Source organism: Oncorhynchus mykiss, chromosome 8 (assembly GCF_057628025.1).
Source record: "Oncorhynchus mykiss isolate SJ-2025 chromosome 8, ASM5762802v1, whole genome shotgun sequence".
Classification (NCBI taxonomy): Eukaryota; Metazoa; Chordata; class Actinopteri; order Salmoniformes; family Salmonidae; genus Oncorhynchus; species Oncorhynchus mykiss.
In genome coordinates this window covers 27,779,819-27,803,871 of record NC_143029.1, presented here as the reverse complement: position 1 = coordinate 27,803,871, position 24,053 = coordinate 27,779,819, and the positions used below count along the sequence as shown (strand labels likewise).

The 24,053-nt window shown below is 40.8% G+C and overlaps 1 protein-coding gene and 1 long non-coding RNA gene across 20 annotated transcripts in view; one reads left to right on the top strand and one right to left on the bottom strand.

Moving 5' to 3' along the window:
* The window catches only part of syne2a (spectrin repeat containing, nuclear envelope 2a), a 232,865-nt gene that overhangs the window by 52,017 nt on the left and 156,795 nt on the right, over window positions 1-24,053 (bottom strand). For all 19 annotated transcript variants that reach the window (XM_090243070.1, XM_090243079.1, XM_090243074.1 and 16 more), the window contains 12 exons: window positions 22,792-22,944; window positions 20,744-20,926; window positions 18,715-18,870; window positions 18,402-18,509; window positions 16,168-16,338; window positions 15,322-15,455; window positions 12,308-12,503; window positions 5,976-6,158; window positions 3,273-3,386; window positions 3,049-3,203; window positions 2,654-2,801; window positions 1,077-1,171 (listed from right to left, as the gene is read on the bottom strand). In XM_090243070.1, coding sequence (XP_090099196.1) covers window positions 1,077-1,171; window positions 2,654-2,801; window positions 3,049-3,203; window positions 3,273-3,386; window positions 5,976-6,158; window positions 12,308-12,503; window positions 15,322-15,455; window positions 16,168-16,338; window positions 18,402-18,509; window positions 18,715-18,870; window positions 20,744-20,926; window positions 22,792-22,944 — 1,796 coding nt within the window. The remainder of the gene's footprint in view (window positions 1-1,076; window positions 1,172-2,653; window positions 2,802-3,048; window positions 3,204-3,272; window positions 3,387-5,975; window positions 6,159-12,307; window positions 12,504-15,321; window positions 15,456-16,167; window positions 16,339-18,401; window positions 18,510-18,714; window positions 18,871-20,743; window positions 20,927-22,791; window positions 22,945-24,053) is intronic.
* Window positions 7,383-23,207, top strand: LOC110529723 (uncharacterized). The gene is made up of 4 exons (XR_002474429.3): window positions 7,383-7,857; window positions 18,730-18,883; window positions 20,756-20,891; window positions 22,799-23,207. It is a non-coding gene; the product is annotated as an uncharacterized LOC110529723 (long non-coding RNA).

Here is a 24,053-nt window from a genome sequence, read left to right as displayed (position 1 = left end):
ACGCTAGATGCACAACGACCAAATTATGTGGCGGTCCTTAGTGTCAGCCATCTTGCTGTTCCAGAGAATAGTACAGCTCCCCAGTGTGTGTGTGTGTGTGTGTGTGTGTGTGTGTTTTGTATGCACATGCACATGCGTTTGTGTGTGTGCACGTGCATGTGTTCACACGTATGCCTATTTGTGTGTGTGTGTGTGAGTGTGTGTTTGTGTGAATTATGGTCACAGCTGGGACGCCATTACCCAAACTAGAAAGAACGCGGCAGGAAAACCACATTTTTATTACTTTACGAGATGGCAGATCCTCAGAAGAAATAGAAGACTGCAAGCTTTGATTTCCTAACCACTGGAGGCCAGAACCCCTACATTAAGTCCAGTGTGTGATGGAATGATAAACCCAGCGTAACCACATAGTTGGCCCCGTTGAAATTTATAGTGTTAAAATGAAGATGGAAAACACCCACCCACACTCTTATAATATAACCTTAAAGATGGAATACACATTAGTGGAAACAGCACCACATGCACCTTTGGTTATTGTTTTTGTTTTGTGGACGAAAAAGGTGAGGTGTGTCGAGCAGTGTGGTAAAATAAAATGGTGTATATTCTGCTGTTCTATTGTGCGTGCAATGATGTCTGAGACTTATTTGTTGTTGTAATGTCCCAAACGGACATGGCAGTCTCACAATTAAGGATTCCAGCTTGAAGTTGCCATCATTAGCACACTGAGATGCAATATTTCGTGTTTTTTTTGGTAAGACATAAAATATATTATCTTTAATTGAGAGTTATTTATCTTTCAATTCACACATATTTCAGTTTTGTTTAATGATACTACTTTGAGTTATTAGCTTTGCATTATGCATTCTGAAAATCAAGGTCAGGTTCAATTCAAGGTTAATTCAGGAAATAAACTTTGATTCCAATTCAATAATTGAAAAAAGTATATATCTTCAATGACCTTTCAATGAACTAAGAAGGAGAAGCAATTTCATTCATATAATGTTTTTTCTATTCATTGACTTCAATTCAAATTGACCCCAACCCTGCTAGAAATGTAGCCTACAGCACTCCTTTACCTTTTCTCCTCTGGTGTGTCTTCAATTGACCTCATTGAGATGACGATCACCCCTCTCAAGAGTTGGTGCCCAGCCAATACTTCAATCCGGAGTCTCTGTTTAATAACAAGGAATATCAATTAACCCAATTCATTGAATACAGCCCTTTTTACATCATCGGCTGTCACAACGTGCTTTACTTTTACCTGGCCTGAACCCCAAACTAAGCAATGCAGAAGCAGAAGCACAGTGGCCAGGAAAAACAACCTAGAAGGCACAAACCAAGGAAGAAACCTACAAAGGAACCAGGTTCAGAGGGGTGGCCAGTCCTCTTCTGACCGTAGACTACATTAAATATCGGAGCAGTGGCTTAGGACTGATAATGGACTTAATCAACATGAATGTGTGAATAATATGCTAGAGTTAAATCAAGACTATCGAGCGTTGCCATGAACAACCGTACTGTTGTTTTTTTTTGTTACCCCTTTTTCTCCCCAATTTCATCATATCCAATTACGATCTTGTCTCATGGCAGCAACTCCCCCAACGGGATCAGGAGAGGCGATAGACGACCCGCCAAACCGCGCTCCTCAACACCCGCCACCACCAATGTGTTGGAGGAAACACATTCAACTGATGACCAAAGTCAGCCTGCAGACACAAGGAGACACTAGAGCCCGATGAGCCAAGTAAAACCCCCCCGGGCCAAATGCTCCCCTAACCCGGACGACACTGGGTAAATCGTGCGCCGGCGTATGGTACTCCCGGTCACGGCCGGTTATGCCGGCCGGGTCAAACCCGGGTCTGTATTGATGCAGTGCCTTTGACCGCTGCGCCACTCGGAAGGCCTGTTGTTTTTTTTAAGTGGATAATTAATTTAAATAATTAAATAATTTTGCACGCCCAATTTGTGTGTGTCTTCCAACAAGACAATGATCCAAAACATAAAGCAAAATCTACAATGGAATGGTTCAAAAATAAACATATCCAGGTGTTAGAATGGCCAAGTCAAAGTCCAGACCTGAATCCAATCGAGAATCTGTGGAAAGAACTGAAAACTGCTGTTCACAAAGTCTCTCCATCCAACCTCACTGAGCTCGAGCTGTTTTGCAAGGAGGAATGGGAAAACATTTCAGTCTCTCGATGTGCAAAACTGATAGAGACATACCCCAAGCGACTTACAGCTGTAATCGCAGCAAAAGGTGGCGCTACAAAGTATTAACTTAAGGGGGCTGAATAATTTTGCACGCCCAATTTTTCAGTTTTTGATTTGTTAAAAAAGTTTGAAATATCCAATAAATGTCGTTCCACTTCATGATTGTGTCTCACTTGTTGTTGATTCTTCACAAAAAAATACAGTTTTATATTTTTATGTTTGAAGCCTGAAATGTGGCAAAAGGTCGCAAAGTTCAAGGGGGCCGAATACTTTCGCAAGGCACTATATATATATATATATATATATATATATATATATATATCTCTTATTCAGGACCTCTAAGAGACGGGTGGTGATACAATGCCAGCCATAATGATTGAGAAGATTATCTGAAGATTAGAACAATGGGAGAAGATTTTATTTAAAAAAAAGGGTAATGAACCTGATGGATTGCCAGTTGCTCACGGAGGCCGGAGTAGTTTCCAGAAACGTCTGGGGCCAAGTCCTCCTCCATCTTCTCCTGGAAGCCCTCCCAGGTGTCCCACTTCTGTTGAAGGCTCTGGGAGTGCTGGGCCTCAGCTTGCAATGTTCTGTTGAGCACACACACACGTGTAAGTACACAAACACACAAACAGACCAAATCACACACAATACATGTCCAATTATTCAGTAAAATCCCTTACGTTTATTCTTGGGAATGAATGTTAATTGTACCCCCCCCCCCCCCCCCAGCTGATATTGGGTCAGTTTTGCACTTTCCCCGCTAATGGTCAAGGTAAGGATTGGGGGAGAGGAGGCTGATCCTACAGTAGATCTGTAAACAATTGGCCCACTTACCTGTTCATATGGGAGGCGCAGTAGAGGGCCTGCGCCCACTTCCTGGTCAGGGACTTCAGTCTATCTGCTTCCAGGCCATCCAGGGTCACAGAAAGGCTTGCCTCAGTGAGGTCATCCAGGGCAGGATGCAGATGGCTCAGTGCCATCAGAGCAGTCTGAAGGAGCAATGAATAAATAAGAGTATGTGTGTGTGAGTGTCCATGCGTGTGTGTTGTCTGACTCACCTTCACACTGTCCATGCTGCAGACATTAGAAGTGAGCATGTGACGCAAAGCCTCGGTCTGCAGCTCCAGTGAATCCATACTAGTGCTAATTGTGTGGCGCTGATCCAAATCCTCCTGTAAGCAAACACAAACACATACAGTGAAGTCCAAAATAATTGCCACCCTTGATGAGCAAAAAATACGAGAAAAGAAACAAACACTGAGCTATATTGTATGCAACAACAAAAAATTGGCTAACCCTAACCTAAAGATTATTATAAATAAATTACATCTGCATTAACATTCTACTATATTTAAATTAATCTCATTTTAAGGAACTGTATTGTGGCTTCCATGGCTTCCTGTTTCACTGGGGTATAAAAATGTGGTAACACGCATGTAAAATCCCTTTCTCATCCATCAGCATGGGGAAAGGAAAATAACTCACTAATGAAAAGAGACAAATGATAGTTGACTTTCAAAAAAATCAGGCAATGGGTACCAAAAACCAACAGAAAAACCAAATATACCACTTACCACAGTTAGAGCAACAATTGCCACGTTTAAAACCACTGGTAAATTTGCCGGGTTAAGGATGCATGTACGGTGCATTCGGAAAGTATTCAGACCCCTTGACTTTTTCCACATTTTGTCACGTTACAGCCTTATTCTAAAATTGTTTATTTGTTTTGTTTGTTTCATCTACACACAATACCCCATAATGACAAAGTGAGGGCAGGCGTTAAGATATTTTACACATGTATTAAAAAACATACCTTATTTTTTACATAAGTATTCAGACCCTTTACTATAAGACTCAAAATTGAGCTCAGGTCCATCCTGTTTCCATTGATCATCCTTGAGATGATTGGAGTCCACCTGTGGTAAAGTCAATTGATTGGACATGATTTGGAAAGACAGGCACCTGTCTATATAATGTCCCTCAGTTGACAGTGCATGTCAGAGCAAAAATCAAGCCACGAGGTCGAAGGAATTATTCCGTAGAGCTCTGAGACAGGATTGTGTCGAGGCACAGATCTGAGGAAGGATCACAAAACATTTCTGCAGCATTGAAGGTCCCCAAGAACACAGCGGCCTCCATCATTCTTAAATGGAAGAAGTTTGGAACCACCAAGACACATTCTAGAGCTGGCCACCCAGCCAAACTGATCAATGGTGGGTGAAGGGCCTTGGTCAGGGAGGTGATTAAGAACCCGATGGTCACTCATACAGAGCTCCTGAGTTCCTCTGTGGAGATGAGAGAACCTTCCAGAAGGACAACCATCTCTGCAGCACTCCACCAATCGGGTAATTTATGGTAGAGTGGCCAGACGAAAGTCACCCCTCAGTAAAAGGCACATGACAGCCCGCTTGGAGTTTGCCAAAAGGCACCAACAGGACTCTCAGACCATGAGAAACAAGATTCTCTATTCTAATGAAACCAATGAAACCAGTGCCTCATCTGGAGGAAACCTGGCACCATCACTACAGTGAAGCATGCTGGTGGCAACATCATGCTGTGGGGATGATTTTCAGTGGCAGGGACTGGAAGACTAGTCAGGATTATTGAATCATTAAAATTGAATCCATCCATCCATTGAATCCATTTTAGAATAAGGCTGTAATGTAACAAAATGTGGAAAAAGTTAAAGGGTCTGAATATTTTCTGAAATGCACGCTGTATATCTTGTCCCCACAAATAGTGAGGAAGATCGTTTGGGAGGGAAAGAAAAATCCAAGGGCCATAGTTGGAGAATTACAGCATTTTGGGGTCCCTCAGCCTCCAAATCTACTATTGGAAGCCACCTTCATGCCAATAGGCTATTTGGAATGGCTGCCATAAAAAGGCTTGGAGTTTGCTAAATGGCATTGGTACTTGAATTGGAAATGAGTGTTATGGTCAGATGAGACTTAAATAGAGCTGGTGGGTTTGGCGTCGAAAGAAGGATACATAAGCAGAAAATAACCTAATTTCTACTGTAAAATATGGTGGTGGATTTTTGATGTTATGGGGCTGTTTTGCTTTGACTGGTCCTGGGGCCTTGGTAGAGTTCATGATGCTGTTGACCTTAACAAGTACCAGGACATTTTAGCCAAAAACCTAGTTGCCTCCACCAGGAGTCTGAAACTTGGCACAAGTGAATCTTCCAACAAGACAATGACTCCAAGCACACATTACAATCTCAAAGAAATGGTTAATTGAACACAAAAGCAACATTTTGCAGTGTCCATACTTGAACCCCATTGGAAGCCTTTGGTTTGTATTGAAGAGGGCTGTCAATAAGCGCCGATTGAAGGATATCAAAGATCTGCAAAGATTCTGTGAGGAATGGTAAAAGATCCCTCCCAATGTGTTCTCCAATCTCATAAAGCATTATAGAAAAAGGCTGAGTGCCGTTATCCTCGCAAGGAGAGGGTACACAAAGTATTGAAAAGAGGGGTGCCAATAACTTTGACACCTATCTTGTTTTATTTTATTATTATTACTTGTTTAAACTAAATCGTTTTCTCTGAGAAATTGTATAAGTATGAAATAATTAAATTTCCCAATTTTGTTCAGCATACAATATATTTTTGGAACATACATTCATAAAATGTCTATACATTAATTTTGATGTATAAATCCATCAATGTTGATGTTAACGTTTTTCCACAATATTTACAATAAAATCTGTTTGTTCTATTTTATATATTTACATTTTATACATGGCTTTCCCCTCTCACCTGAAGCCGTGCACGTTTCCCTGACAACGCCTGGCCCAGCAGCACCAGGTCACGTGACAACAACATGGACTTTGATTGAACGATGGCGGCGACAAGTGGCTCCGCCTGTCCAATCAGAGGCTTGGAGGCTTCCAGGACTTCGCCCAGACTGCCTTGAACATCCTCAAAGCCAACCTGCTGATGCTGGAAAACACACACACACACACACACACACACACACACACACACACACACACACACGCACACACACAAGTGAGATGCTACTGCCATAAATGTGTGAGACATTGCCAATTCACTAGGGCTGCAGATTTTGGTTCTAACACTTGCATGACTAACCTGCCACTAGTGAACTTATCACCAAGCCCTTGATTAGTTGGTTCATGTTTGTTATTGCTTGAAAAAAATGCACCCCTATACCCCATAGGGTGAAAATCACTGTATGTAAGACATGCATGATACGGGTAGAAGTTGCCCTTAGGTACAGTTCTAGTACAGTTCAGCTTAGGGACAAAGCTACTACAGTATTTGCTTTGTTTTTCTCTGCATATTCTTGTGTTTTCTGGGTCTCAAATTCAGAGGGAAACATCCTCCTTGTCTTGAATTCACATTGCAAAACAGCTGAGTATTTTAATTAAAAGTATATGAGTGCTTTTTCAAGTAGGCACAGATGACGAATGGGTTGTGCTCTAATGGAGCGAGTGGAAGATAGGTTGCTCACTGATTACAAAATAATAATATTGAATATTATTTTTCTTGGTCTGCAGGATCAGGTATGTGGTAGAGGAGAACACACATACATGCACTCACTCACACACGCAAGGCACAGCATGGCCCATTGTTGCTATTGGATAATTCCACACCAGCGTAGGCCGAAAACATTTTTGGTATCTCCCAAAAGTAAGTGAATATTTAATCGTTATTTGTGAATGTATGAAACCTGTGCCGGTGGAAAAATATTTTGATGTGAGGGGCCGTCCTCAAACAATCGCATGGCATGTTTTCGCTGTAATAGCTACTGTAAATCAGACAGTGCAGTTAAATTAACAAGAATTTAATCTTTCAGCCGATATAAGACACTTATATGTACTGATGCGGTAGCACAAAAAAGGGCTCTGATGACACCTCCTTAACTGTATCCGCCCACACCTTCACCACTGGCTCCGCCTCTTAAGTAGGAGCCAAATAACTGGTTCGATGAGATACCTTACGTTCAAGTACCGCCCCCAGATGAGGAAGAAGGCGAGTCATCGACAAAACAAGAAAAAGCTAAACCAACAGTAGAATGTGACTGGGTTAATTTGATGCAAGATTTGGGTTTAGAGGATGCATAGACACTGTCATTAGTAATATATTCACAGTGACATATCACACTGATCCTATCACACTGACATATCACACTGACCCTTTACAGGAATAGCTCGCCGCAAGATTAGAATGTGAGTCAGCGCTAAGGCTGACATGGTCCCGAAAAGAGTATATAAGAAGAATGCCTTCATTAAGAGGGCATGATAGATCTACTTGACTTATCACTGACAGGCAGCTCGTGATATTTAAACCTATCATCACCCCAAAAGGTAATATCTGACTTTCATACTCTAGAACAATTGTAACTTGTGATTTCTGGATTTTGTAAAGAGACGAACAGAGACAACTACCCTGTACACTCCCATTGCTTAATATATCCACTCCGTAACTGGAGTAGATACACAGCATCGGTGGTGTTACGAAGGGTCTTGATCTCGACACAGCCTTTTAACAAGATTCAGCGAATCATAGTACAAACTTCTAGTAGGAGGAACAGATACTGAGTGATTGGATAAAACCTCTAGAGAAATTGTGAGTTGAAGAACATACTCTTTGGGAACCAACCAGGTCAGCTAAGGTAATTAACCGCTTGTTGTAATACATGTATGAGGCATTAAGAGTTCAAGTGTTTTGATGAGTGTTGATGTAATAGATTAAGGACCAAAAAGAAACTGTAATAACGTGGACTACTGTGTGAATTGCAAACATCGAATAAAAAGTATAAACTAGCCCCAAAACCCTAGGGGAGAGAACACCTCTGACGCTCCCAATCTAGGGAAACAAGACTAGTTTCTACACTAAAGACAATATAACGGTTTGGACAGAATAATCATTTTATTGTAACAGATATCCTCTATATTAATATTCAAGTAGTATTAGTCGACGGACATAGACTGTAAATCGTAACCAAGTTATAGATTGTATGCTCTTATATCTAGACTCACGCAAAGGGAAAGTGAAAGTAAAACAAGAGGTAGTCTAAGTCTGATTGATATTATCTAGGATCCCGAAACAAGCCTAACGGCACCACACAAGGCTGATCTCAGAATAAAGGGCAGGATACATAACCAGTCCAGTGGACCTGTGAGTCACCTGTTAGCCGGGTGACATAAGAACTTGAGTGAGACGACTTGGTTCACTCTCGAGGGGGGTACCTTAACGGTCCTATAGTAAAATCCCCTAACGCGACAGTACTTAAATGTTTAAAATCCATATTATTTAAGATTATTTATTTGAATTGAGCACCCTCCAGTTTTCACTGGAAGTTGTCCCGCTAGCGGGACTCCTAGCCCTAAGAAGTAACACAACAACATTTGGAAAAAGTCACGGGGTGTGAATACTTTCTGAAGGCACTTTATTTGTATCTAGATTAGATCCAGCCTACACAAGCGCATAGGTAGGTAGGGAAGGAGACAGTAATGTGAAAGCTTCAGTGACAGTAACAGTCATTAACTCATAATTAATTTGTTTCTCATCATTTTTTTGCAAGAAAATCAGCTAACTTGCTAACTAACCTGCATTTCAACACATTTTTTCCATGGTGCAGATAGAAAAACATCTAATGCTATTCTATGCAATTCTACACTTTTTGCCATTAGGAAGGGACATACATACATGTGCTGTTTTATAGCTAACGTCATGCTTTTATTCACATTTTTGCATGAAGATGAGAGAACATTTTGCAGCTTTGAAGTAAATGTCTTGCAATTATACACATTTTGCTATCATATGCTATCTGGGGAACCCACCGACCTCCAGGGAATTGTTGAGCTATCTGACATAAGACATTGGTTGCTAGGATTCAGTTGCAGTTGTAGTGTTCTACGTGTAATTATATGGTAATTGCGACACTGTAGGGGTCCATTTGAATTGAAGTCAGTCAATTCAGGAAGTAAACTGAAATGGCAACTTAATAATTCAAAATATACAGTACCAGTCAAAGGTTTGGACACACCTACTCACCACCTACTCAAGGGTTTTTCTTAATTTTGATATCTTAATTTGAAGACATCAAAACTATGAAATAACACATATGGAAGCATGTAGTAACCAAGAAAGTGTTAAACAAATCAAAATATATTTTATATTTGAGATTCTTCAAAGTAGCCACCCTTTGCCTTGATGACAGCTTTCAACAGTCACCTGGAATGCATTTAAATTAACAGGTGTGCCTTACTAACAGTTAATTTGTGGAATTTCTTTCTGTCTTAATGCATTTGAGCCAATTAGTTGTGTTGTGACAAGGTAGGGGTGGTATACAGAAGATAGCCCTATTTGATAAAAGGCCAAGTCCATATTATGGCAAGAACAGCTCAAATAATCAGACAGAAATGACAGTCCATCATTACTTCAAGACATGACGGTCAGTCAATCTGGAAAATTTCAAAAACGTTGAAAGTTTCTTCAAGTGCAGTTACAGAAAACATCAAGCGCTATGATGAAACTGGCTCTCATGAGGACCGCCACAGGAAAGGAAGACCCAGAGTTACCTCTGCTGCAGAGGATAAGTTAATTAGAGTTACCAGTCTCAGAAATTGCAGTCCAAATAAATGCTTCACAAAGTTCAAGTAACAGACACATCTCAACATCAACTGTTCAGAGGATACTGCATGGACCAAGTCTTCATGGTCGAATTGCTGCATAGAAAACACTACTAAAGGACACCAATAACAAGAAGAGACTTGCTTGGGCCAAGAAAAACGAGCAATGGACATTAGACCAGTGGAAATCTGTCCGTTGGTCTAATGAGTGAAGGAAAAGCAGCCAACAAGTGCTCAGCATATGTGGGAACTTCTTCAAGACTGTTGACAAAGCATTCCAGGTGACGCTGGTTGAGAGAATGCCAAGAGTGCACAAAGCTGTCATCAAGGCAAAGGGTGACAACTTTGAAGAATATAAAATGTAAAATATATTTTGATTTGTTCAACAATTTTTTTGGTTACTACATGTTTCTATATGTGTTATTTCATAGTTGGGATGTCTTCACTATTATTCTACAATGTAGAAAATAGAACAAACAAAGATAAACCCTTGAATGAGTAGGTGTGTCCAAACTTTTGAAGGGTACTGTATATATTTTAAATGACTTCTCAATACACGGCGTTTGCCATGGCGCACCATAAGCAGTGTTGGGGGAATCGGATTCTATGTAATTGTTTTCGGCCCGAGGTTGACGTCCTCTCACCAAGTTCCTGTTTTACGCAAGCACCCAGTACTACTAACTGTTTTTAGTGAGGGGGATGAAAAATGGTAGAAGTGTTTAAAAACAAAGCATTTCCCCATCACAGAGTTGACCATTCTCTGCTCTCAACTGGGGGTAAAATGCATCACTGACCAGGAGTATAAATTCCTGAGGGAATATTGCAGTCATGAAGCCACTGACTGTGTCATTGGATATCTTGCAAGGAGAGGATAACTGTTTCTACGACACTCTACTACTAACCTGGGAAATGTTGATGTCCAAGACAGTGGCACTGAAGGACTGTCTCTCCCAGATGACAGCTGGCCTGCCTAATGCCATAGTCCAGGTAGGCTTAGATAGTGTTCATATCCTTGCCCTCAATGCCCTGGGATTTGATATCTGCAGGCCTAATGCACATAGCCTACTTAAAACATAATAATATTTACTTGTGTTGGTGACATTGTTTACATTTAGTGAGGATGCGGTAAATACTAATTACTGTTCACAGGGAGTAATAAATAGAGTATTATTGTTGAAAGTAATAGGTAATATTTTTTATTTGTTTTGAGTAACGACCCCAACACTGGCCATGAGGCAACCTCTGTAATAATGTATTTGTTTATAAGTATTTTTTATTCATTTTTGATCCGCTTTTTGTTTCTGATCATTTACTGAGTCGTGTTTTGACCCATTTTAGAATGTATGTATCTGAATGAGTTTGAAGACTGTTGGCAGTTTGGCTTGTCTAGCTAACATTAGCTTTGAATGGGACTGTTGTTGCTTGAATGCCTCAACATCGCAAAAGCAAGTGACTCGAGACGGGAGAGGACTACATTACTGGAAATGGCTTGCAGTAGTGAAGATTGTCAACTACTCTGACTGTTACCAAATGTGTGGCAGCAGTGGCATCACCCAAGTGGGTGCTGCACAAATGGTAGTGCTGGAGGAATAGAAAATTATCTACGAAACCCAAAGCACGGAGAGGACGTTGGGGTCGGCGATGATGAGGCTACGGACCTGTCTGTTTCTGACTCCCTGGCTGCGACTGAGATGCTGCCTCCTCCAGACCATAAATGTTTTCTCTACTCTATTTTCTCTACCATCCAAAGTGCTTGAACTGAATAACATCGGACTTCTGAACATTATAGATTAGCGCACACACTTATTGACATTTACTTAGTTTTTTTCTTGATGTATACTCAATTCAGCTGCCATGTATACTGAAATTAAACTCAACTCAATAAACTGAAAAGAAGAAGCTATATACACACTGAGTGTACAAAACATTACGAACACCTCCCTAATATTGAGTTGCACCCGCTTTTGCCCTCAGAACAGCCTCAATTTGTCGTGGCATGGACTCTACAAGGTGTCGAAAGCGTTCCACAGGGATGCTGGCCCATGTTGACTCCAGTGCTTCCTACAATTGTGTCAAGTTGGCTGGATGTCATTTGGGTGGTGGACTATTCTTGATTCACACACGAAACTGTTGAGCGTGAAAAACCCAGCAGCGGTACAGTTCTTGACACACTCAAACCGGTGAGCCTGGCACCTACTACCATACCCCGCTCAAAGGTACTTAAATATTTTGTCTTGATCACTCACCCTCTGAATGGCACACATGCATAATCCATGTCTCAATTGCCTCAAGGCTTAAAAATCCTTCTTTAACCTGCCTCCTCCCCTTAATCTACACTGACTGAAGTGGATCAATAAGGGATCATAGCTTTCACCTGGATTCACCTGGTCAGTCTATGTCATGGAAAGAGCAGATGTTTCTAATGTTCTGTACACTCAGTAAACTTCAATTAGAATGAACCCCAACCCGAGTGACAGTGGCACTCACCTTGATGGCATCGACCAGGTCCTGTGTGGAGTGGCATGGTGTCGACAGGAAGCTGAGCAGCGCCCCCCACTGTTCCTGGTGGTGTTGCAGGCGGACGGAGCATTGGTCGTACAGACGGTTGTACTCCCCCCAGAACGACAGCAGATCCCCAGTTCTCAGCAGCTCCTCATCCACCTCCTGCACTAGCGCCTTCCACCTGACAGGGGGCGACAGTGTTTGAAACATAATAAAGGGGCAATCTGCGTTTCAAACAACAACAAAGTGGGCTACCCGCCCAATATTTTCTTTTTATAAACTGAGGCATCTTGTTTTAAAGTTTTTCACTCGCCATTTACAAAGCAATATGACGTGCTTTATGAATTATGAAGCCTTCATGTGCTTAAAATAAGTCAGTTGCTAACTGTGAGAGAAATGGAACAACAACATTAGTCGCAAAATGTTTCAGGTCACTAGTCTATGCCAACCACACAAACTAGTCTACTCTACACGAGTCCACCAAAAAGCTAGTTAGCTTTCGGCTTACCAGCTCAAACAAAATACTTATTTGTTTTGATTACATAAATGTTTCAAAATTCACAAAAAGTGTTGTTAGCTGATGCAGATGATCTCATAGAACAATACGTATAAGATATCCTAAGCCTGTGTTTACCACAGTTCAACAAAAAAAACATTAATTTCCCTATTAAAGTGGCAGTCTTGGCAGTTTTCTGTCAGACCTTGGTTGGAAATACTTGAAAAATCGAGTCAAGTACTTGGAGCGTTGTTTGAGTCTACTTGGAGTGCCAGATGGGCGGGGTTTGCAGTTTTGGGGTTTTTCTGTTTTTAATTAAGCTGGGCAAGCTCAAACATGCACAGATAAAGTACTTGAATCGAGTTAAGTATTTGAAACCCATGTTTGTTTTCTCAATGGAAAACAAAAGCAAGTGTTTCTTATTGTTATATACAGTGCCTTGCGAAAGTATTCGGCCCCCTTGAACTTTGCGACCTTTTGCCACATTTCAGGCTTCAAACATAAAGATATAAAACTGTATTTTTTTTGTGAAGAATCAACAACAAGTGGGACACAATCATGAAGTGGAACGACATTTTTTGGATATTTCAAACTTTTTAACAAATCAAAAACTGAAAAATTGGGCGTGCAAAATTATTCAGCCCCCTTAAGTTAATACTTTGTAGCGCCACCTTTTGCTGCGATTACAGCTGTAAGTCGCTTGGGGTATGTCTCTATCAGTTTTGCACATCGAGAGACTGACATTTTTTCCCATTCCTCCTTGCAAAACAGCTCGAGCTCAGTGAGGTTGGATGGAGAGCATTTGTGAACAGCAGTTTTCAGTTCTTTCCACAGATTCTCGATTGGATTCAGGTCTGGACTTTGACTTGGCCATTCTAACACCTGGATATGTTTATTTTTGAACCATTCCATTGTAGATTTTGCTTTATGTTTTGGATCATTGTCTTGCTGGAAGACAAATCTCCGTCCCAGTCTCAGGTCTTTTGCAGACTCCATCAGGTTTTCTTCCAGAATGGTCCTGTATTTGGCTCCATCCATCTTCCCATCAATTTTAACCATCTTCCCTGTCCCTGCTGAAGAAAAGCAGGCCCAAACCATGATGCTGCCACCACCATGTTTGACAGTGGGGATGGTGTGTTCAGCTGTGTTGCTTTTACGCCAAACATAACGTTTTGCATTGTTGCCAAAAAGTTCAATTTTGGTTTCATCTGACCAGAGCACCTTCTTCCACATGTTTGGTGTGTCTCCCAGGTGGCTTGTGGCAAACTTTAAACGACACTTTTTATGGATATCTTTAAGAAATGGCTTTCTTCTTGCCACTCTTCAATAAAGGCCAGATTTGTGCAATATACGACTGATTGTTGTCCTATGGACAGAGTCTCCCACCTCAGCTGTAGATCTCTGCAGTTCATCCAGAGTGATCATGGGCCTCTTGGCTGCATCTCTGATCAGTCTTCTCCTTGTATGAGCTGAAAGTTTAGAGGGACGGCCAGGTCTTGGTAGATTTGCAGTGGTCTGATACTCCTTCCATTTCAATATTATCGCTTGCACAGTGCTCCTTGGGATGTTTAAAGCTTGGGAAATCTTTTTGTATCCAAATCCAGCTTTAAACTTCTTCACAACAGTATCTCGGACCTGCCTTGTGTGTTCCTTGTTCTTCATGATGCTCTCTGCGCTTTTAACGGACCTCTGAGACTATCACAGTGCAAGTGCATTTATACGGAGACTTGATTACACACAGGTGGATTGTATTTATCATCATTAGTCATTTAGGTCAACATTGGATCATTCAGAGATCCTCACTGAACTTCGGGAGAGTTTGCTGCACTGAAAGTAAAGGGGCTGAATAATTTTGCACGCCCAATTTTTCAGTTTTTGATTTGTTAAAAAAGTTTGAAATATCCAATAAATGTCGTTCCACTTCATGATTCTGTCCCACTTGTTGTTGATTCTTCACAAAAAAATACAGTTTTATATCTTTATGTTTGAAGCCTGAAATGTGGCAAAAGGTTGCAAAGTTCAAGGGGGCCGAATACTTTCGCAAGGCACTGTACATATACACATTGTTAAATATGTTTTCTTCCATTTCGTGCTTACTAAACACGACCCTGCTGTTTGATTATGTCAAATTGCCAAGTCCACCTTAAAAGGGCAATCTGCATTTTCTACATCCATTTTTGAATGTATTGATTATTGACGAATATAACTTGCCTTATGAGCTTAGTTAAACTGTTGTACCCCATCAGAACTCCAAATCTAAGTTTGTTTTATTTCAATGTTTGTAAACAAAATAAATGTAAACAAAACATGGTTAAAACTATCATTTTGATATTATGGATGGTCAGTTCTTGCATCTATAGCTCTGTCTATGAATTTGAGTCTGGTCACATTTCTCCAGCCTTATCCCTTAGCTTTTTACTGGAACAGGAGCAGGAATGATGCTTTGTTATTGTTTCAACTGCTGATTGCCCCTTTAAAAGGTCCAGTTAGCGGTGGTACTGACTGTGTTCTCTCCTCCTCAAGTCTCTCAATAAGGAGTTGGGCCGCTCCAGGACTGATAGCGTCCGACAAGCCTGCGTACGACTGGTCCAGAGCAGTCCACATCTCCGCCCCCATCCCAGCCTCCTTCTGGAGGCACTGTGGGCAGAGAAACGTCATAGTGTAAACAAACACTCCCTTTCCAACTCATCAAACCAAACAGCATTTCATGACAAAATCTACTACAGTATTGAGGCACGCTGTATATGGGAGATTTAGGTTTGGTAGCTTTACATGTTAGGAAGATATAGGCTTTCCAATACATATGGCACACAATGTGTTTATGTCACATGTCCTATACGCACAATTTTGGGTTGTCTACAGTAGCTCAAGGTTAGAGTTGTGGTATCTCTTTCAATCATCTTTTCATTCATATTCATCTACCATTACAGTGGATTGTAAAATATCGGGCACTGTATCAGTGGTTAATGTTTGAGACAGAGATGTCGGAACTGACGAGCACTTTTGTATCGGCTGTTTAGCAGACTAGGGCAGGATTTTAACTAGCTGGTTGCCAATGACAAACTTGTCCCTTGCTGGTAGGTTTTCTCTGAATCGCAATACATTAGCTAGCTTTGAGTCAGTTTCTTAAGTAGCTGAATATGTCTTCAACAAATAGCTGGGAAAGTGACAGAATGACACATTGATTTGACTTCCTTTCAAAGGAGTGCTGTACCGCACTGTGTGCACTAAATGTGGATAATATAGCTTGGCGGTCATGACATGCTAAGATAGCGTGCTCAGGCATTTCTATAGGAACCGCCCCTTGATATGTCTCTTCTTATATGGTTGACAACTTCATCACACTCACCTGTAGCTGCTCCACATGCCTTTTGACCTGGTGGGAGGAGAGGAAGGGACCACTGCTGTGTTCCAGACCACAGCGCAGCTTAGTGGTGTAGAATGAAACATCACCCAGCTCCTTCTCAAACTGGCCCCACTGAACCAGCACCCGCTGGAGTTCAGGCCTCAGGCTCCCAACCTGTAGGGTTGGGAGAAAATACTGATAATGCCCTTTTCACACTTTCATGCTGACCCAAAACAAGCTGTGTTGGCTTGGATATTTAATTTTCACAATTACTTTTTCTGTATGGTTCCAGAAACTATGGTAGATGTGTAGCAAGGTCTGCTGAGTACAGCTTGGTTTTGCTCGACTCAGTTTAGCTCAGTAGTGTGTAAAACCCTTATATATCATATTGTATGACACATAACATGCCAGAGCAGTGGAATGCGGCAGCAATGGGGCCCTGGAGGACTCAAGTGTTTGCAGGCTTCTCTTTCAACCCAACATGAAAATACAATTTACATTTTTTGTGGGTTTTCCTTGTTTTTTTATATGGGCACACATAACAAATAAAACCATGAGTAAAGATAGAATCATGCATAAAGTAAACAGCAATATTGAGTCGATTTCCACAACAACTAAGAGCATTGAAGTATGAGGCTAAACTTCTCCTCTGTTTTGACCCCATAGCTATCACTTTGCAGCAGCGTGAAGTGCACCGGTGCAGATGCGGAGATAGTCTGTGTGACTGTGTGAGGGCAAAGACTTGCATCATGCTCATCTGAATACAGGGCCTATCATTAGTATTCACCCCTCTTGGATTTCTTCACATTTTATTGTGTTACAAAGTGGCGATTCAAATGGAGAAAAAGTTGATTGATTTTTTTTTATCATGATCAGATAAGTATTCACCCCCCCTTTGAGTCAATACATGTTAGAAACACTTTTGGCAGCAATTACAGCTGCGAGTCTTGTTGGGTAAGTCTCTAAGAGCTTTGCACAGCTGGGTTGTGCAATATTTGCCCATTATTATTTTCAAAATTCTTCAAGCTCTGTCAATTTAGTTGTTGATCATTGCCAGACAGCCATTTTCAAGTCTCACCATAGGTTTTCAAGATGGTTTAAGTCAAAACTGTAACTTGGCTACTCAGAACATTTACTGTTTTCTTGGTAAGCAACTCCAGTGTCGATTTGGCCTTATGTTTAAGGTTATTGTCTTGCTGAAAGGTGAATTAGTCTCCGGTGAAAAGCAGACTGAACCAGGTTTTCCTCTAGGATTTTGCATGTACTTAGCTCTATTCCGTTTCTTTTTATCCTGAAAAACTCCCCAGTCCTTGTCGATGACAAGCATATCCATGATGCAGCCACCACCATGCTTGAACATATGGAGAGTGGTACTCAGTGATCTGTTGTGTTGGATTTGCCCCAAACATGGCTTTGTATTCAGGAAAGTGTATTCCATTGCCACATTTTTTGCAGTATTACTTCAGTGTCTTGTTTGCAAACAGGATGCATTTTTGGAATATTTTTATTATGTACAGGTTTCCTCCTTTTCACTCTGTCATTTGGATTAGTATTGTAAAGTAACTACAATGTTGTTGATCCATCCTCAGTTTTCTCCTATCACAGCCATTAAACTCGGTAACAGTTTTAAAATCACCATTGGCCTTATTGTGAAATCCCTGAGCAGTTACTTCCTCTCCGGAAACTCAGCTAGGAAGGACGCATGTATATTTGTAGTGATAGAGTGTATTGATACACCATTCAAAGCCTAAATAATAACTAATGCTCAAAGGGATATTCAGTGTCTGCGTTTTTATCTACCAATCAGTGCCCTTCTTTGCGAGGCATTGGAAAAGCTCCTTGGTCTTTGTAGTTGAATCTGTACTTGAAATATACTATTAGTCTGAAGGACCATACAGATAAACCATACAGATAATTGGGTGTGGGGGATAAAGAGATGGGGCAGTCATTCAAAAATCATGTTTACAGAGTGCAATACTACTGACATTTATAGAATTTTCTGATCTCAAATGAAATCCATTTCAACCCCACTTTGTAAACCAACAAAATGTGAAAAAATCCAAGGGCACTGAATAGTAATGGTAGGCACTGTATCTGCGGTGCTGCAAGTGGCAACGTCATATCGCTGAGTCTCAGTTTAACAAATGAAACCATAGTTAATTAACAAACAAAACCATATTTGACTAACAAAAAAACATAGTTAACTTGTGGCCTGTGTCGATGTGTGTGTTAGTCACCTGTTGGTTTAAGTCTGTGCAGACCTGGGTGACTGTGTCTGCAGACCAGGTGTCGCGGACCAGATCCTCGACCGCCACACACACGTCTTTCAGTTTCTCCTCCACAGCCTGAACAGATAGAGGAAGTCACCTTTTGTCAACTGTTCTATAAAGAAATGCACACACTCAGGCATGCGCGCACACACACCCATGCGCACGCAAACACGCACGCACGCACACACACACTATTCACTCAATGAAGTCCCCATCTACATACAGTGCATGCAGTGTAGTATCCATGTCCCTTGTTCTGGCTTGTTAAAACTATCCATACCTCCCACTCCTGCAGGGCCTTGTCCACCTGAGTCTGACTGACAGGTCTCTGCCACTCCCTCAGCCTCTCTCTCAGCCCCGCAGCCCAGCTGAGCACCCGTCGCAGTCGCTTCTCTCTTTCTGCGCAGATGCGGAACAGCTCCTCAGCCTGGTGCACCTGCAAACCGTAGGTATGATACAGACACGAGGGTTGGGGACAATTCCATTTCAATTCGGTAAGTTCATAATGGGAAATTATAATTGGAAATGTCAGATCACTTCCTGAATCGACTGGATTGAAATGGAATTGATACCAGCCCTGTCAGGGGTTGAGTTACGTGGTCAACGTTGGACCTTTGTTTCTCTCGACGATCCAGACACATGCCACTCTAAGAAAAGCAAACTGCTCCAATTGACACTCCTGGCCAACATTTTTTTATAATACAGTGCATTCGGAAAGTATTCAGACCCCTTGATTTTTTCCACATTTAGTTAAGTTAAAGCCTTATTCTAAAATGGCCCATAATGACAAAGAGAAGACAGGATGTCAGAATTTTTTTCAAATGTATCTATTTTTTAAAACAGAAATACCTTATTTACATAAGTATTCAGACCCTGCTATGAAACGCGAAGTTGTGCTCAGGTGCAGGTTTCCATTGATCATCCTAGCTATGTATCTACAACTTGATTAAAGTCCACCCTTGGTAAATTCAATTTATGGACATGATTTGTAAAGGCACACACCTGTCTTTACAGAGCTTCCCTATATAAGGTCCCACAGCTGACAGTGCATGTCAGAGCAAAAACCAAGCCATGAGGTCAAAGGTATAGTCCGTAGAGCTCCGAGACATGATTGTGTCGAGGCACAGATCTGGGGAATGGTACGAAAACATTTCTGCAGGATTGACGGTCTCCAAAAACACAGTGGCCTCCATCATTCTTAAATGGAAGAAGTCTGGAAACACCAAGACTCTTCCTAGAGCTGGCCGCCTGGCCAAACTGAACAATCGGGGGAGAAGGGCCTTGGTTAGGTGACCAACAACCCAATGGTCACTCTGATGAGCTCTAGAGTTCCTCTGTGGAGATGGGAGAAACTTTCAGAAGGACAACCATCTCTGCAGCACTGCACCAATCAGGCCTTTATGGTATTCTGGCCAGACGGAAGCTACTCTTCAGTAAAAGGCACATGACAGGCGGCTTGGAGTTTTTGGCCTGAATGCCAAGCATCACGTCTGGAGGAAACCTGGCACCATCCCTACAGTGAAGCATGGTGGTGGCATCATCATGCTGTGGGGTTTTTCAGCGGCAGGGACAGGGAGACTAGTCAGGATCGAGGCAAAGATGAACGGAGCAGAAGTATGGAGAGATCCTTGATGAAAACTTACTTCAGAGCGCTCAGGACCTCAGACTGTGGCGAAGGTTCACCTTCCAACAAGATAACGACCCTAAGCCAAGACAATGCAGGAGTGGTTTCGGGACAAGTCTCTGAATGTCCTTGAGGGGCCCAACCAGAGCTTGGACTTGAACCCAATCGAACATCTCTGGAGAGACCTGAAAATAGCTGTGTAGCAACGCTCGCCATCCAACCTGACAGAGCTTGAGAGGATCTGCAGAGAAGAATGGGAGAAACTACCCAAACACAGGTGTGGCAAGCTTGTGGCGTTATACCCAAGAAGACTCAATGCTGTAATCGCTGCCAAAGGTGATTCAACAAAGTACTGAGTAAAGGGTCTGAATACTTATGTAAATGTCATATTTCTGTTTTTTTATTTGTAATAAATTATTTAAAAAAATTAAAAAACCTGTTTTGGCTTTGTCATTATGGGGTATTGTGGGTCGATTGATGAGGAAAAAAACGATTTACTCAATTTTTTCCGTAGGCACTGTATATTTTTGCTCTTGGAATTTGCAGTTGTCAGCTTTCCATCTTTATTTAGTAAAGTACTGATTCCTTGTTTTTTTTTTATCTTGTGTAGATGGTAAAAAGCCTTAATTTGATTGGCTGTCACAATATTTATGCCTGGCTTTATTTGGCTCGCTGTCATACTCACTTGACTGCCCAGCTTCCCTTCTAGGAGGAGCCAGCTTAAGTTGAGGGCACCCATTCGCTCGGCAAAGAGTGTGCGCTCCTCAGAGCAGCTGACAGAGTTATCCGATGCTGCCACTGACTGCGGTCCGGACTGGCACAGGAAATCCAGGGTGAGTTGCCCGCTGGCATTGCCTGCCTGGCACCCCTGAGGAATGAAATGATTCAACACACACTGGCATTAACACACAGAAATCTATACTACTCTACTCTACTACCCCACATAAACAAAAATACTACAGTTTACTATAGAATACTATAGCACTTGTACTATAGATTTATACAGTCTGTAGTGAACTGTAGTATGCTGTAGAATACTATAATACGCTCTGCAGTATCCCTCAATCGTGTAGCATTTACCATAGAAATTTGTAATACACTACACACTTTAGTACCTTTCGGTCATTCGTTTTTCTCAATCGCAAACAAGCAATTGTTGGATCTGTGTTGAAACGTATCTATAGCAGAACAGAAATGATCAAATGCTCAAATACTGTACATTCACAGAACTTATGATAATTTTCTTCATCTTAGTATCTGACTTGCATATCTTCGACCACCTTTTGCAAAACATTAAAAACAAATGTCATCATTGAAAACAAAATACACTGTTAAGTGTTTTTTTCACAGAATATAACACATTATTTTCATCAGAAAATAAATGTGTGCAATTGTGTTCACTGTTTCTAAATCATACAATCACTGACTCTTAAGTCATCATCTCCAACATTGTGACCTTCCATTACAGAGACTTGTTTTTGTGTGAATTAAGGCCAATAAATTAATTTGTGTTCCTCCATTGTATTCACCTTTCCTTATTCTATTGTGGATTGGGTTTCTGTGCAAAAATGGAAAGTCTACAAAACTATGAGCAAAACCAACCTTTGTATATACATGGAATTGGATTGTGGTGATACCGATGAATGAATCCTACACGCAATGTGCTTTTTTTAATCACAAATAATATTTGATTTGATGTGTATGAAACGGTTTGGTGAAATATGCAAGAAGAGTAATTATCCATTATTCTGCACTTCTGGATAGTTATACTTCCAATTTTGATCGTCATCATTTAGGGATTTTCAACTACATTCAGACGAGGGCCAATTTCTTCTTGAGCTGATGGACCGGAACATAATTACAAATTATGTGTAGACTGCAAATTGACCGCAATAACTATTATATTTGATTAAAACAATTTCCAAAATTAAAATCACTTGGAGCTGGTTTGCATGTGTGTTTATAGTCTTTTATGTCCCCCCCCAATTTTTTTAAAATAATAAACAAATATGATTTATGATTTTTTTGGGGGGGGGCAAATAAAATCCCAAGAGGGCCTCAAATTGGGGAACACTGATTTAGTGACTGCAAAGAAAATATATCGATCGATTGGGATTTTTTAAACACAGACTAACTTTACGTCTGATCTGCTGAGACTCAAGAGATATGTATGGTTTCTTTTTGCAGGCAGTCATGTTCTTTGATTAATGTATTTGCAATTTTGATGGTATAATAGTTTTGATAAATGTATTTATGTTTTGAGAAGGGAACTACATATTGAAAAAACATTTACTGTTTTGCAAAAGGCCACAGAGTTCTGTGTCTTGTGGACTCTCTGAAAATCGACAACATTGTTCGACAACATTGTTCCCTAAAAAACGCTTGTATGCGATTGAGAAAAACAGTAATTGCACTTACTATAGAATTGTGTACTACATTGCAATAGACTGTCCCATAAAACATTTTACCATAGTGTGCTATAGTACGTACTATAGTTTACCATAGTATACTGTGGTATGTACTATAGTAGGCATGTTTACTATGATAACTTTGTAAATAACAGCATTTATTTATCCATATTACTCTATTGTGCAATGACAATCATGTAAAAAAAAATATAATAATGTGGAACTAGTCCTGTGTTTCTCAATACATTTCTGTGTGTGTGTGTGTGTGTGTGTGTGTGTGTGTGTGTGTATGTTTGTGTGTGTTCGTGGGTGTGTGTTAATGTACCTTGTAGTATTGGATTATGTGTCTGAGCTGATCTGCGTCATGGCAGGCTATGATGGTGGCCTGTCCCTGATCTTCCAGCCTGGCTTCTTTGTCCTTCACCCACACCTCCAGGCCTGACAATACCTGGCATGGTGGCCACTTCTCCAGCAGGTGCTGAGGAACACAGAAGGACAGAAAAGGGTCATCAAAACTTCAGCATTCAAAAGTGGATATAAAGTGATGAAGGAACTCTATAGTGTAAATGGCATATACTGTATATACAGTACAGTATCTTCAGAATGTTTTCACACCCCTTTACCTTTTCCACATTGTGTTGTGTTACATCCTGGATTAAATTAAGATGTTGTGTCACTGGTTTACACACAAGACAAAATACTGTCAAAGTGGAATTTTTACAAATGAATAAACAATGAAAAGCTGAAATGTCTTGAGTCAATAAGTATTCAGCCCCTTTGTTATGGCAAGCCTAAATAAGTTCAGGAGTAAAAATGCACTTACAAGTCATATAATAAGTTGCATGGACTCCCTCTGTGTGCATTAATAGTGTTTACATGATTTTTGAATGACTACCGCATCTCTGTACCCCACACATACAATTATCTGTAAGGTACCTAGGCTGAGCAGTGGATTTCAAACACAGATTCAACCACAAAGACCAGGAAGGTTTGAATATCCCTTTGAGTATGGTGAAGTTATCAATTACACTTTGGATGGTGTATTAATATACCCAGTCACTACAAAGATATAGGCGTCCTTCCTAACTCAGTTGTCAGAGAGGAATGAACCCGCTCAAGGATTTCACCATAAGGCCAATCTTGACTTTAAAACAGTTGCAGAGTTGAATGGCTGTGATAGGAGAAAACTGAGGATGGATCAACAACATTATAGTCACGCCATAATACTAACATAAACGACAGTGAGTGAAAAAAAGGAAGCCTGTACAGAGTAAAACATATTCCAAAACATGCATCCTGTTTACAATAAGGTACACTAAAGTAAAACTGCAAAAACTGTGGCAAAGAAATTAACTTTATGTCCTGAATACAAAGCATTATGTTTGGAGAAAATCCAACACAACAAATTAAGCATAGTGGTGGCTGCATCATGTCATGGGTATGCTTGTCATTGGCAAGGACTAGGGAGTTTAAAATAATAATAATATTAATACATGGAATAGAGCTAACCACAGGCAAAATCCTATAGGAAAACATGGTTCAGTGTGCTTTCCAACAGACACTGGGAGACAAATTCACCTTTCAGCA